Source organism: Tetrahymena thermophila (genome assembly GCF_000189635.1).
Source record: "Tetrahymena thermophila SB210 genomic scaffold scf_8254527, whole genome shotgun sequence".
Taxonomy (NCBI): Eukaryota; Ciliophora; class Oligohymenophorea; order Hymenostomatida; family Tetrahymenidae; genus Tetrahymena; species Tetrahymena thermophila.
This window is the reverse complement of record NW_002476301.1, coordinates 54,603-70,867: the sequence shown is the minus strand read 5'-3', so window position 1 is coordinate 70,867 and position 16,265 is coordinate 54,603. Positions and strand designations below refer to the sequence as shown.

The 16,265-nt window shown below is 21.7% G+C and overlaps 3 protein-coding genes across 3 annotated transcripts; 2 read left to right on the top strand and 1 right to left on the bottom strand. All coding sequences in view use genetic code 6, as the record gives it.

Moving 5' to 3' along the window:
* Positions 1-262: 262 nt before the first annotated feature.
* On the top strand, positions 263-2,827 carry TTHERM_00485910 (hypothetical protein; the record flags this gene model as incomplete). Its single annotated transcript, XM_001032804.1, has 1 exon — positions 263-2,827. One exon carries the CDS (start codon positions 263-265, stop codon positions 2,825-2,827), a length of 2,565 nt encoding a protein of 854 aa, XP_001032804.1.
* Positions 2,828-4,065: 1,238 nt separating this feature from the next.
* TTHERM_00485900 (Serine/Threonine kinase domain protein) lies at positions 4,066-6,949 on the bottom strand (the record flags this gene model as incomplete). Its single annotated transcript, XM_001032803.3, has 3 exons — positions 4,066-5,113; positions 5,758-6,157; positions 6,559-6,949. The coding sequence occupies 3 exons, from the start codon at positions 6,947-6,949 to the stop codon at positions 4,066-4,068; spliced, it is 1,839 nt and encodes a 612-aa protein (XP_001032803.2).
* Positions 6,950-10,275: 3,326 nt separating this feature from the next.
* On the top strand, positions 10,276-15,902 carry TTHERM_00485880 (hypothetical protein; the record flags this gene model as incomplete). The annotated part of the gene is made up of 20 exons (XM_001032801.3): positions 10,276-10,311; positions 10,421-10,579; positions 10,638-10,801; positions 10,861-11,047; positions 11,129-11,306; positions 11,375-11,451; positions 11,502-11,759; positions 11,828-12,218; positions 12,269-12,510; positions 12,567-12,656; positions 12,724-12,870; positions 12,924-13,244; positions 13,305-13,721; positions 13,824-13,893; positions 13,954-14,021; positions 14,095-14,435; positions 14,485-14,632; positions 14,819-15,202; positions 15,258-15,349; positions 15,407-15,902. The coding sequence occupies 20 exons, from the start codon at positions 10,276-10,278 to the stop codon at positions 15,900-15,902; spliced, it is 4,266 nt and encodes a 1,421-aa protein (XP_001032801.3).
* Positions 15,903-16,265: the final 363 nt, after the last annotated feature.

Here is a 16,265-nt window from a genome sequence, read left to right as displayed (position 1 = left end):
AAAAATGCTTGCTATTTAATTAAATTTAATGGTATTATTGGTAATAGTATTTTATACAAGAAACTTTAGTAAAGAAAAAAAGCAAAACAAAAAAAGTAATAATCAAATCAGAATTTGTTTGTGAAACAAATAAGTGATAGTAAGTAAGTAAATAAATAAACAGACAGATATTAATATTATATACTTAATAATTAAATAAAAAAAATATTTTTAGCAAATACCAACCTACATATAATCTTTATTATCATCTGAGCTATTTGAAATGAAGATGAATGATGGTAGCCCTTTGAAAGTGACTAGATTAAAAAGAAGCTCTGCTAATAACTTCAATCAAGAAAACCAATAGATTTCTGTGTGTTAAAACATAAATTAAAAGCATTAAATGATGGCTTAGACTATAATAGAAAAGATAAGATGTAACTCAGAAAACCTTCAGTAAAAACAAAAGAGATAAACAAGCTCTTATGCAGAGCAATTGGCTTAGTATTCTCTAAAGAATATTATATAATAACAAATTAATTTTTAAAAAAATTCCTAAAATGGCTATGCAGATCTATCTCCTACTAAATAATAAAATACTTCAAATTGTCTTAATGATAGCATAATAAAGAAGAATAATAAAAGAGTAATAATTAGTGCTTTGAAGCTTTCAATTGAGCTGAGTAAAAGTAATGAAGAAGATATAGAGCACGTTGAATGCGAAACTATTGTTAATGAAGAGTTTAAAAAGTATAAAGACATGAGAACAGATTCATTTTCTTATAATGATCATCTAGTTAAAGAAGAAATAATAAAACAGCTATAGGCAACATGTGCAAAAAAATCAGGATCATAGAGTCCTCTTCGTCGTTAAAGCAATACCCTGAATACTGTAATTGGTTAACGTGAAATAAGGTCTCTTCAAGCTTCGAGATAATTAAAGGAGTACTTAATAAAATAATAATTAACATAAAGTGAAATCTAGGAGGATGATTTATTAGATATTTAAAAAATTGATAATTTATATGACAAGTAAAGTCCTTAATTTTTATAAAGGAGTTCTTTTTAAAAGGCTTTAAATGACTTAGAAGAAGAGATAGGTTAACTCAACAAGAACTGCAGAAAAAGATATGAAAGAAGTAGAATATAAGATAATTCAAAAATGAATTAAGAAACCGCTAATTAGAATACTTAGTACCTAAGCTCAGAAGAAGGATTGGATAACTAAGAAATAAAAATTAAGGCTGAGTAAGTAAAAAGTAATAACTAATAACAAAAAATATCTGAAAAAGATGATATTTGCTATTAAAACTAGAACTAAGAGAATCAAATTGATAATTTTGACTTAAAAAGTGAAAGCAAAGAAAAATGTTCTCCTTTATGGAGAAGTAAGATTTGCTACTCATAAAAAAGTTAAATTAATAGCACTAGACTGAATACAGACTCATAGTAATACAAAATTTAAAAATAAAATGAATGCTCAGGGAATTTCGCGATTTTTAAAAATTAGTATATTAAACAAATGCAATCTAATATATCTGAAAAAAAAAACTTTACAACAAGCGATTCTTCATATTACATGGCTGATGCTGATACAGATTCTTCTAAATAGAGCAGTGCGCTATCAACTAAAAAGAATAGTTGTGAATCCGAAGAGATCATTTCTGCTAGTAAAGACAAACAATTTCCTTTAAATAACAACTCTCTGATATTTTCTTAAAGCTAAGAAATAGTGGATCAGTAAATAATTACACCCAAAAAATAATATTGTGTTTAAAAACTTTAAGATTAGTTAGATATCAGTAACTAAAACTAAATAAACCAATTAAATAATAAAAATAGCTCTAATACTCCTTTTTCCTTTGGCTTTAATGGATTTTTAAGCTAGTAAATTTATGAAGGAAAAAAAGAAAATACACAAGAAGAAAATAAAAATTAATTACGTGGTCGCAGTCTGACTCCATTTCAAAGTTCAAAAATATATCAATAGGATTAAAGTAGCAGAGTTATTAAATCAAATGAAATAAATTTGGCCGACTAGTCTACTATTGAGCTAAATCAAACTTCAAACTAACTTAATAATTAAGATAAAAATAACAAAAGTTACCTAAATCAAAAAAGTACTTAGTAATAGTTGCTAGTTAATAAAAGTTCGTTTTAATAAGTGAAGCCAAAATAAGCAACTTTAGAATAAATAATTATGAATGAACCAAGAATCAAAACTGAGTCAAATATCCAAAGATAAAGGAAAAGAAATTTTAGTGCTAAAGAATAAAGTAATAGCTTTACTTAAAGAAACGAAGGGGCAAACGATTTAAATGAATTCAGAAAAAAACTGCTGCATAAAGTGATGAAAAACAATATTGAAAATAGACTATCAAATTAGTAACAAATAGGAGACAATAATAATAATATTTTCTAAATTAGAAGAATTGCAAATTAGAAATAAAAAAGTGAATATGAAAATTAATCCTCCAGCATAAATAATAGTTTCTTAACCAATAATTATTTATAATAAACTAGTTAAAACATGAAATTAAATGTTTTAAATTTTGAAAATAAAGATTTGAAACAAAAAAGCGATAATAAAAATATATCAGCTAATATTTAAGCTAACTAAGAAAAATTAAACAATATCTTGAAGAAAAAATATAAACATGTCAATAATAATAAAAGCAACAAAAACAATGTCAGCTTATAAAATTAAATTTTGTAAGATTGTCACAGTAAAATATTTTCTGCTGAAGATGATATATCATTTTTCCTAAAAAAATTAGGAACCTCACCTGCAGCTAGCAAAATTAATGAAACTAATTAAATAGAATTAAACAAAAGTTCATTAATTTGAAAGCTAAATTTTTAATTAAACACAAAAAAAAAAACAAACATAAGCACACATAGGTCTTTTTAAAACTATTTATAGAATATATAAAAAAATATTAATTTATTAAAACTTACTTTGAGTTAATTATATAAACTTACTTCTATAACTAATTTAATTTATTATGAGATTTACTTATAATAATTTACTTATAATTAATTAAATTAACTTAACATATTTATTTATAAGTGTAATTTTTATAATATTATTGTTTTATTTTGCAATAAATACAAATCATAGAATTGAAATAAAAAAATCCTTAAATTTATTTGAAAAATTTTATCTTTTTAATTTACAAAAATAGGAGATGAAAAAAAAAAAATTGGATTATGATTTTTTAGCATATTAAGTGTATAAAAAAACTTAGATATTTTGATTTTTCAAATTTTAAATATTAACTAATTTGTTAATTTATTTAATAATAAAGAAATAAACCTTTTATAAAATAGTTATATCTAATTAAATTTAACTCAAAAACTAGCTCTTTTTATTAATTAAATACATATAGGATAGAAATTAATATTAAACCATTTTAATTGGATTAATAGTTTAGATATCTTTTTGAATTTTATAAAAATGAAACTTGCTCAATTAAATAGTGATTTCAAAAATAAATTTTAGTAAAAATAATTAGATTTCAATTTTAAAAAGAAACAAGATATTAATTATTTAATGTAATTTAGAAAAGTATTTTTGTTAATATTGGATTTATAAATTAATTGTATAATATGTTTATTACAAAATATTTATTATGTTAATATCAAATTTAAACTAAAACAGAGAGGATTAGATTAATTTATTGATTGATTAATTAATTAATTAATTACTTGATTGTTTGCTTATTTATTTACTAAGCTTAACTTCTCAAAGCTAACTATTTAGATTTATTTGCTTATTTTTGAAAATATAAGTAGGTATATGTTTTTGTATTTGTTTATTTATTTATTACCATTTTCTTTTTCGAGCAAGATTTAATATATTTACTATAAATAAAATTTCTGTTTGTTCTTTTATTATTATTATTGTTTTTAGAGAATTTTGTTATTTTATAATAATCAATAAATTTTGGTGAAAGTGAGGAAAACTTAAAGCCATATAAAGTAGTGGATGGATTGGTAATTGGAATAAGAGTAGGTGTTGTTTTTATTTTACTATGTTTAATAAATAATTAATTTTAGTGGTTTTTTTTTATTGAGTCTTTTTTCTCAGAAAACACGACGTGAAAATTCAGTTAAATTCTAATAAAATGTAGCGTATTTACTAGAAGGAATTTTTTCAAATTTATCTTTGTCTTTAGGAGGTATTGTAGGTACCATTTATTAATTTTATAGAGTAAATTAATTAGAAGCTAAAGCACATTTAAGAATATCATAAGCATGTTCTAATATTTTAACTGGATTGCTAGAATTGGTTGTATTTTCATTTACGAATTTAGCCTATGTTAAAAGGCAAAAAAAGTATTTACGAAGACACTTTAGGTACTTAGTTCGATCAAATGAATCTATTTCTTAGAGTTTTCTTGGCTCTGATAAGTATTGTACGATATTTAATCTGGCTTCTTTATAGAGGTCTTAATGTAAATTTACTAATTCTTCCTCTACCATTAAATTTTCATCAATATACTTCAAAAATAAGCTTAGTTCAAATTAAGTTCCTGAACAAAATTTTAAAAGTTCTTAATTTTCATAAATAGACTTATCAACATTAACTAATAAAAAGCAGTTTATAAGAGTTTCTTAGACGATGCTTAATGTAATTCTTTACTTCTAAAATCTTTGGTCCACAGAAGATATAGTTGATTATTGATCTATGTTAGATTTTGAACTACATAGATTGCTACTGTTATTATTTACATTAAATTTTAAAAACACCTTTTCATCTTCTACTCTGCTACCAATGCTTAAGAGTTATTACTAATTGAATGACTAGCCTATACTATAGTTACCGTTTGAACCATTAGACATTTATTTATAAAACTTTTATGTTGATTATCTGAGATTATCTTAATTTTCTTCTTCTCTTAAATTTACTGGAACAACATCAAGGTTTTAATTTGATTTAAATCCTGCAATACCTAATTAATTGCATTCTGATTATGGGGAGGAAAAGGCTTAGGTGTTATCAAAGCAATTGAGTGATGCATTTCTCTTTCTACCTCCATCTGGAATATTCATCATAAATCCTAATCTTTCTTGTTGCTAAAAAACTGGATGGTTAAAAAGCTCTTCCCAGCTTATACGATAATCAGGATTTCTATATTAATAAAATTTAAATTTAAAAACTTTTAAATGTCATTGTTTTTTTCTTGATAAGTAGAGAATGAATAACAAAAAAATAACTTAAAATTTATTTTTTAAGATATTTATTTAAAAGGAATGTTATCATAAAAATTCTCAGAATATTTTAATCAAAGAATTTAAATTATAAAGAAAGCGATTTAATTAATTAAATTATAAAAGAAATTTATTTAAATTTTATAAACTGTAAAGTAATATCTAATTCATGATTATGGATTTATTTATTTATTTATTTATCTAAGTATCTCAATAAGTTAAAATAAATTTTCCATTTACTTTTTAAATATCTTTTTTATTAATTATTTTCACTTCAAAATATTTATGTTTTGATAAATAAATATGTATTGATTATAAGTTTAATTAAGCTCATTCTAACTATTTCAAATTTAGATTTATCTTATTTATTCTTTATATCTGTTTTGTTTTATTGATGGTAAAATTGTTTTTTTCAAAGAAATTAATAAATAAATCTATTTAAATATAAAATTTGTTGTGTGCTAAATATCTTTGTAAAAAAATAAGTAAATTAATTAGAGGCTTTTTTTCTTTAAATATCTTTTATGATTTTATTAATTATTAAACAATCAAATAATTTCTTACACTTAAAGCATGTGATTCAGTAAGGCTTGAGTTTATTAGCTTATTCTTATATTTTAAATGTTGTAGCTTATATTTCCTTGCTTTATTTTATTCTGCAGCTCTCTTTCGTCTTTTGCTGGGAAAGGATAGTTTAGATCAAAAAGCATTTAATAAAAAATAATTCCTAAAGACCAAATATCAGCCTTATCAGAATACCGAGAAACCCCATCATATACTTCAGGAGCTTTGGTGTAGGGAGTACCAACTTAACTTGAGGCATACTCTTTGTTTATGGCCAAACCAAAATCTGCAATTTTCAGCACATTATTTTTAACTAAAATATTTTTTAACTTAATATCACGATGTATAATGTTTTATTTTCTAAGAGATCTAAAGCCGTTGAGAATCTATTTCATGTAGCCTTTATATATATATAAAATAAATTTAGATTTTAATGCATTAGACCATTTGAAAAAAGAAAAAAAATATATTGATTATTTTGTCCATTTTTTTTTTGTTTTTCTTTAGGAGTAATAGAAGAATAGCAGACAGTAATTGAGATAATATAAATAAAATAGATATTTCTTATTTCTATTTAATTCCTTTACTAGTTTTTTCTTATTTGTATGCATTTCTTATAATATATATTTGACTCTATTAATTTTTATAAACTTTATAAGAATGCTATTACTTATGAGAAAAACGACTATAATATATAAATAATGTATGTGTTAGTTTAAACTATTTTTTTAAATCTTTGATTCATTGCAAAAAACAACATATTTTTAGAGGTATTAAAATATTATAATTTAATCCATTTACCTACTGCTTCGGATTCTGTAAGAGCAACGGAAGTACCCTTCTTCTTTCTTATGTTAGAAATTTTTTAATGCAAATTCTATTAACAGAGCTCCATGATAATATATAAGTTATCATCTTAGCGCACTTAATCAATAAACCTAATTACATTTTCATTTGGCTCTAATTGCTTCATAATATTTAACTCTCTTCTAATTAATTGTAAGCTATATTAGCTCCTTTTTTTTAAGCTCATCTGTTTTATCGCTACAAGCTCATTATTTTTGATGTCTCTGCCTATCCATATTTGTCCGAACTCTCCTTTATCTAATGGTCTCACAAAAACAAAATTCTATCCAATAAACTATAACCCAAGGATGGCTTCGCAAAAACTATTCTACTCATTCATCTTCATTAAAAGCAATGTTGCAATACTAATGAGTAATGATACTTCAAACTGAAAAAGTCAGTATAATTGACTGATTGATTGGTTGATTAATCGATAAATAGATCGATCGATATATGTATGTATGTATTAATTATAAAGATTTTAATAATTAAATCAATATAGTTGAATTTGATTAATTTATATCTTTAACTAATTATTATGAGTTTTATATATCAAAAAATTATAAAAATATTAAGAAACCTTATGATATCAATAATGTAGAATATATATACATTGAAATCGCTTTTTTTCTTTATTTTTTTACTTATTTTTTCTTTGCCTACTTTCAATCAAGCAAGCTTACCTTATTACATTCTTTATAACCAATTTTGGTAAGCATTTTCAAATTCTTTTTAAAATTAACATGAAATTTCACTCTTTTTGTTATTCATTTATTGCTCATAGCTTTTCTTATTTTATTATTATTATTTTTTTTTTTGCAGCTTCTTATTAACATATGCAACTTTAAGGTGGGCATTTAATTGCTTATTTATATTTTGCAATTTTTATTACTTTCTTTCATCAATAATAGCTAAGTAATATGCATCATTTATTTATTTCTTTTCTTTTTTCTTTTTTTAATTTATTCATTCTTAGCAGGTAAAGAAGTATAAACCATCATACAAATTTCTTTTATTATATATATTATTTAACTTTATATACTGACAGGTATTTTTTTTTTCCTTCATAAAACAGGAGAATTTCATTTAATTTATTAACTTTGAAATACATATTCTTATTAAATAAGCATCAAAAAGCTTATAATCTGAGCCTAATCTGCTATCATTTTTATCTTTTAAAATCAAAATTATCTTATCAATAGTTAAATATAAAAATATATCTAAATTAATTAATTAGATAATATAAATTTGCTTTCTCATTACAAAGATTATTAAAAGATATACATTAGAATTAATTAAAACATACATGTTATACTAAAAATATTCTATTGAAATAATAATTTATATTTGGAGATCAAGTTAATTGAAGTTTAGTATTAAATCATTTTATATTTTTGAAAAATAAATTTTATTAAGTCTAGATGTTTAATTTAACTAAATAAATTTGGATATAGTATAGAATAAAAAACATAAATAGAAAAATAAAAAATTTGAATAAATATGCTTTAAGCTGCTATATTTGTGTCTAAAAACTGAGTATAGAGAGACCCACTATTATTTTATTTATTATCTACTTATGAATTAATCTACATTATGAATAAGCATGCAAACCTAAATATAATTTTGAGATATTTACAATAAATATCTTTAATTATTGATATGTTTATCTTGAAATTTAATAATTTTGTAATCATAAAAAATGTAATTTATTTACAGACTAGAACTAATTAATATTTCTAAAGTATTTAGAGCTAATATTAATTAAAAATAATTTTTCTTTTCAAAAAGCAATGTGCATAAGCATATTATGTAAAATTAAATAAGCAAAAAAAATATTGCTAGTGCATCGTCGATTTAAATAATTGATTAGTTTTATTGGAGATACCACATGAAAAATCAGAATATATTTTTCTCTTTATTAAATTATTATTCAGATTATCAAGAAATAAAGCAAATTACATACTAAAACTAAATTCTTTTATTAGCTTTTGAATTTCTTACACACTATTAAAATATTGAATAGCTGATGTATTCTTTTTTCGTAAATTTGAGGTTATCAAAAAAGCTCTAGTCGTTTTATAATTCAAATAGCAATTTATGAAATCAAATGAATATTTTCGGCTTAACTTAAAAATAATTGTCATCTTATAAATTCTATTTAATTCATAAGTAAACAATATTGAATATAATCATAAAGAATTTATAAAATATGTTTTTAATTTTTAAATTATTCTTAAAATTAGTTAAAATAATTATTCTAATATTCAAAATATTATTATATTTTATAATCACTTTTAACTAAATAATTTTATTTTTAGATGAAGTAAATAAGTAAGTGTATTAATTTAATTTTTAAATTTGCTTAACTTGTCTTAAAAGAGCAAAATGAAATTTATAATTTTAAACTCATATTTAAATTTATCTTAGCTGTATTAAAGATTTAGATAAAGTAATCATCTGTTAATTATTGGCATAGAAATCATTTGATTATTAATATTTAAATTTAGTCTTTTTTGTTTATAAATTTGTTTAATTTTACATCTAAAATTTTTCTCAAGAAGTTAAAAATAGTTTTTTTTTTTGAAAGAAACAATTTGCTTGCTAAATTTTTTAATAAAAATAACAATATTAACGAAAATTGAAATATTATGTAATTTTATTATTACATTTTTTATATTTAAAATATTGAGCATAAAATTAATTAATTCAAATTTTATAATTTTATTTAACTGAAAATCTGATTCAAACAAAATTTAAAAAATTAATTTTTTTAATTAAAAAAAATTAAAATGTCTCTAAATTGAATTGAATTTATTAAGTCTAGTTTTAGAAATATTTTTTTATTAAAAAAATTTAAATAATATATTTATAATTCAAATTTTTGTAAGTATATAGAGTAAATATTTATTAAATTAAATAAAAAATTCTACTTAAAATAAAATATCCATAATAATGAATTTATGATAAAATAAAAATACTATGTTGCTCAATTATTTTATTTGTTCATTTTAGTAATTTAAAAATTTTTTAATTTATGGTAAACTCTGTAATATATTTCTTATAAGATTTTTTATTTCCTTCAGTTTTTAGATCGTTTAAAGTCTTTTGAAATATTTTAGCCAAGATTTAATAAACAATCAAATTTATTTAAAATTTTAAAGTTAGAAAATTAACAAAAGATTTTATCTCAAACAAATTTATTACATAATTTAAATAAGAAAGTAAAGGTATATTGAAAATTTATTTATTAGTTTTTTAAATAAAGCCTTGAATTTAAATCACTTAATAGGATTAATGTAACTAAAAGGCATAATGAAAGTTCATTCCGTTATTTTTTGATTTAGATATTAAAATTCAAAAAGTATTTTAAATTTAGTATTATTGATTTTACTAAAGAAATAATGCTAAATTTTTTACTTTTTTTCTATCCAACTAAAAGAAAGTAGAATAATTCATAATTATATAAACAAACTTAATTTTTTATATAAAAATTTAATTAAAAATTGCATTCATTCAATTAGAACAATTTTTTAACAATTAGATTTAATTTCTTAATTTGCTTTTTTTTTTTTGAAAAATTAGATAGAAGTTTGAAAGGTTTCATAAATAATTGTACAGTTTGGAATCAATTATACATTCTAAAAGTTTTTAAATTTATTAAAGAATAAATAAATGGATTATCCATTGTTGGAGGCATTTGAAGAAGCGGTAATACTTTTGAAATCATTAATCTTTTTTTTGAATGAAAGATTATTTAAATTTAATTGTTTTTTTATAAATTTTGATTTCTACATAATATTCTCAAATTTATTGTTAGATTTTGCAAGAAGATGAGGCTAAGCGAATGCAGCTTGTCTCAAAAGGATTAAAAAAAATAACAGATATTCTTCCTTTCCCTAAATAAAACCATCTTCTCCTTTTGCAAAGAGACATTTTAAAATACTTGTTTTTAAACATTCCGCTATTTGAGCCAGTAGTAATAGATTTAAATATATTTTTAATTATAATGGAGCATAATAGAAAATTTATTAAAGATAAAACTAATCATAGACACTTTCATTGAAAAGTTTGGAAACCAACCTAAATTTATTGATCAATTGTTTGCATCTACGCGTTACATAAGTGAAATAAGAGAAGCAATAAATTAAAATAATGATAAAACAGCTATAACTTCTTATCATAACTATTAAAATCAAGAGTAAAATTTGATTAACCTCGACTTACACTAAAAAATTATTAACATTTGGTTTTTTTAAGATCATAATAAAATATAGAAAGTGGAATAATACAAGATGATTTTTTATCTTCTTAAGATGCACAAAAGAAAAGACAAAGATTAAATATGTTCTCTAAGTTTAATTTACCTAAATATATACAAAATCACATTAAAATCATAAAAAAATATGTTTTAATTTATGTGAAAAAAATAATTTAAGTTATTATGGTAAATTAGTATTTTATTACTCATCTTTCTCTGATTGATTTTAACTTTTCTTTTATAATAAATAACTAACTAATTAACCAGTAAAGAAACGATGATTAAGAAAAATATGCAAACTTAGTTTGTGAGTTTTATAAATAATTTTTGGACAATACTGATTATGATGACTTGATATCAGAAGCTTGCAAAGATTTGTATTATTTTAAAAATTAATGGATTTGCTTAAAAAAGAATCATACAATCATGCAAGAAGTAGAAGAGAGTGATTTGTTTATTTATTTTTAATTATTACTTAGGCTAATCTAGTTTTTTATTGATTGTAAATAATAGTTTTATTATTGAAGAGCAAGAAATTTAAAGTTCTTTAACAAAATGATGATTATTTTAATGATGACCTAGAAAAAGAGGTAAAAGTATTCTGATTAATTCCAAAGTTTAAAGTTAAATCGTTAAATAGGATGAGTAAGAAGGGCATGAGAACGACAAAAATTTATCATTAAATTCTTAAACAGGAGAATCAGACAAAAAATAAGATGAAAAAGATGCAGTAGATCTATTGGAAGATTGGTTGTCTAGTGATGATGTAGCTTAGTTATCAAAAATTAAAAGAGAAACTGAATCAAGATTAAGCATCGATTTTTTTAAGATAGATTCTAACTTAGAAATTTTACTTTCTTTTATCATCAACCCTACTTTGTACACTTGCTCTAGGATAGTAAATAATTTATTTTTTATTAAACTAGATAAGAAGTTGTTGTTAAATAAATGATAAAAAATAAATAGTGGACTTAGAGATATTAGAATATCATTTAAAAAAACCATTTTTATCCCAAGCCAACAACTTTTAGGGCTGACTTTTACAGAAAAGCTTCACAAAACGATTTAAATGAGCTTCAAAAAAAGAAGAGAACAAAAGAAGGGACCAAGGTTACAGAAGAAATGCAATCTGAAGGTAATAATGATGAATATAGCTAACCTTCTTTGAAAAGAATATAAGATGTGTTTTCTAATAATTATTCAAATGATGATTTAAATCATGAAGAATTGAATAATCCTTAATTAAGAAAATAAGCAATTTATTATTTGCGTTCATATAGGACAGCTATTATGCTTACTGATCCAAAAAACTACAGACCCTTAATTAGGATCAATAACTTATACATTGACATTTTTTGTAATTTTTGATTTATTATTAATGTTATATTTATTAATATTTCTTCTAAGTCAACAATTTATATGAATGTTTTAAACGCGACACTCCATGCATGAATATGAACCATATTGCAATAAATATAGAATACTTAATTGGAAAAGAGCCAGAACTTGTATTTTACTATTTGATAGAATATAATATTTTATTTAAAGTACTATAAATGATGGAGCAAAGCCATGTTGTTAACTTCTTACTCAATCTTATACTCTAATAAGGATAATATCCTTTCATCTCCAAAGAAATGAACGAAAAAGTTATTTTTATTCATTTTTTTATTAAACTGATTTTAAAAATTAAATAAATAAATAGCTTTGGTTTTACTTAACAGAGACATAATTCTACTTTGAACTGTGCTAAATCATGCTTTTTAATAAGATGGGAGAATATTTTTAATAAAAGGTAAAATTTATTTACTAAATTCATTTATGTATAAATTAATATATGGTGATAAAAATTAATTTTTTAGGCCTTTTAATCATATAAATTACCTGGTTTAAGAAAGTTGGCATAAAAAGCACCTATTAAGAAATAATTTCAATCAAATGATATGCTTTCTAGAGACTACATGTTTACGAATTATACGAATTTATAAGAGCACACGTTTGAACTATAAGTAATTAATTAACTTCTATAATTCAAAATTGAAATTTATGCAAAAATATTAAGTGCGACATAGATGGATTGAAAGATTTTTTAGTTGTAAGAAAGTCTCTTACAAATTTTAAGAGTAAATAAACAGTTATTACTAAAATAAAAATGCTTTAAAACTTGGGAGCTATTAATAGTTTAACTTCAGATCTCCCTAGTGATTAGCATAAGCCTACATCAAAAGTGTCTATGACATAAATAAACTAGCATTCATCTATGTCATTGGAAAGTAACACACTTATAGAAATGATCAAAGAAGATGAGTCTAAAATAGAGGATGATACATTCCATGAGTAAACTCCGTTAAACAAAATTGTTTTATAGCAAATGAAAAATTAAGTAAGCAAGCATAATTTGATAGGTTAAATAAAATAATTATTTTAAAAATTAAATAAATAGTCTGAAGATACAAACAAAGCAAGCTAATAAGCATTTGCAAAAGGAAAAAATTCTGCTTTTGATGTTTTTAGTGATATAAATTAACAAAAGTTAGATTTGTAAAGATCTTTGCCTTAAACATTATCTAAAAAACTAAATTCGGAATTAAATTCTTAGCAGGGAGTATTCACCCCTTAATATTCAAAATCGTCTTCATTAGTTAGACCTGAGCAAAGAAGACTTACAGCCTTTAATGCTGCTTTATAATAAAGTTAATCCACAAATTCTAATTAAGATAATAAAAAGAAAAATGGAATTATTTAGCCACCTCTAAAGCTACCTAATTTTATAGTGTTTTCACCAACTTCTTCTTTAGCAAGCACAGGCTAAAATTTTTTTAAAGATGCAGTAAAAGATTCAACAAAAACTCCAACAAACGTAAAATTTATTTATTTATTAATGAATTAATTTTATTTTTTATTTATTAACTTACTCATTAATCTACAATTCATTTATATTTATTTATTTATTTTTAAATAGTTTGGAATTTAAAAAAAAAATGATTTGAATCAGAAAACTTTAGCAAGACTGTTTAACATTTCTGAATTATGTATGTAGATTTTGTTTATAATATCTAAATTTTATATTTTTTGATATTAATTATTATAAGCATACAATAAAGATGTCGTGTAAGTTGAAGATAAACTCAATTTTTTGTACCCATAGAATATCTAAAACGTAAAAATAAATAAATATTCTAAAATTTAATAGAGTAATAAAAGATTTATTTAAATGGCTTTATTAATAAAAGCTCGAATAAACTCCGTTGGATATTCTTTCTAAGAGCAAGACCTTTAATATTGAAAATTTAATCTAAAATGAAGAATTTTCATATAACTGTATTACTGGAATATAAGCAATTTTCGAAGAAATATTTAATTAGATGGATCACCCATAATTATATAAATCATTTAGGCTATTTACTTTCGATACTCCTATACGACATTTGAAAAGTTTGTTAGGAGATAAATTATATAACTTTGATTTGATATTAAAGCATTTCCTTTTGAAATTAAAGCTTTATTCTGTAGCAGATGCTAACAGCTCGATATTAGCTGGGTAACTAGCTAATCGCATTATATAATCGCTGATGTAACTTATTGTATGCAAATCATCAATTTAAGATTTAAATTTTTTATAGGGATCATTCAACTTAATTAAAGGATTTTATACCATTTTTAATCGAAATTATTAATGAGAACTGGAATTTACTGTTAAAATAAATAATCTTAAATTTCACTATTTCTAAAGAAAAAAATCAATAACCAATCAGAATCCAATCAATACAGGTAAATCATTAAAATATACTCTAAATTCTCATTAATTAAGACCTATAAAAATTACTTTTATTTCATAAATTTTTAACCATTTTTGAACTTTTGAATTTTTTGATTTTAATTAAATTGACTTAAATTTATACTAAATTATTTATTAATTTATACTATTTAATTATATTGAAAAAAATATTTTTTTAGATCGAAAAAAAGATGTCTTCTACTACTTATCAAATTGTAAAATTATTTTTGCTTTGTCTGCAAGTCTAAACCGATCCAGAAAATAAGAAGAAACTTATAAAATAAATTCCTATACCTTGCTTACATGCTCTTGTTCTTATGTTTTTTGAGTATCCTACTAATAATTTATATTAGACTCTGTTTATAAAAATAATAAATGAGCTTTTTAAATTTGGAACATCATAAATTTATTATAATATTATATTTCAATTTAATGTGCTTAATTATATGAATATTGTTTTAGAAAGCATCTGCTGTAACGGAGTCTTTAATAAAAAATTGTAAATAGATGGTATATACTACTCTATTAAATAGTTTTGCATTATGCTGGAAGAAAATTTTAATGTAAAATATTAAGATTTATCTACGATTTTTTTTATATTCTACTCTTAATACCTAGGAAAGATAATAAGAACTTAAGAACATAAGGACATAGGTTGAAAGCTTAGACATATGGCACACAATAAAAAAATAATTCCATATGAAAGATACGTAAATTTTCATAAGTACATACATATTCTATACTAAGAAAATATTTTTTCCTAAAAGTTTTAAATCTTAGGAGCTTGGTTCAGTTATTTCTAAGACTACTTCTCCAAAAGGATCTTCTATATTTGCAAATAAAGAAGATAAAATTAAGCAAAAGATAAAAAACCAATAAAATACTTTTGATATACAGTAAAAATTAGAACCTAAGTCTATGTTAAGTCCTTCTTTAAGAGCTATATCTGTCCATTCTCCACTAATAAATTTAAACACTAACAATTCTCTTATATCTAATAATAGCAAAGCACTTTATTAAACTGACAGATCAAATTAATTTTAAAATGCTTCTTAAAATTTTCTTTCTCCTCTTTAATAATAAAATAAAAAAACTAATGAATATGTTAGACATTCTAAGTCTAATAGCTTTAATCCTTATAATCAAGAAGTATCAAACCATATAAAAAATAATAGCTCAATAGCAAATTAATTTCTTGCTATCTCAAAAACATAAACTAATTTTAAGATAAGAACAAATTCTTAGAGTATAATAAAAAAATGATAGACAGACAAATAAAGTGAAAAATAACCTCCAATTTATTTTTGTTTTATATTTGTATAGAAAACCATTTGATAAATAAGTAAATAAATATACACGTAACAAACTTCGTTTTTTATTTGTAAAAATGTAAGAATAACCTAAAAAATTTGATAATACTTTAATAAATATATTTTTTTAATTGTGGATTAATTAACTAACTTAGGAAATTAAATCTTTATTAATAATTAAAAGAAATCAAATAATATTTTAATAACTTTAAAGTAAGTTAAAAGGTAAAAACAGTATAAAATGAATTTGAAATTCTATTTACTCATAAATAATTTTGAATTATTTTTACAACAAAATATATTTTTTAGGCCTAGT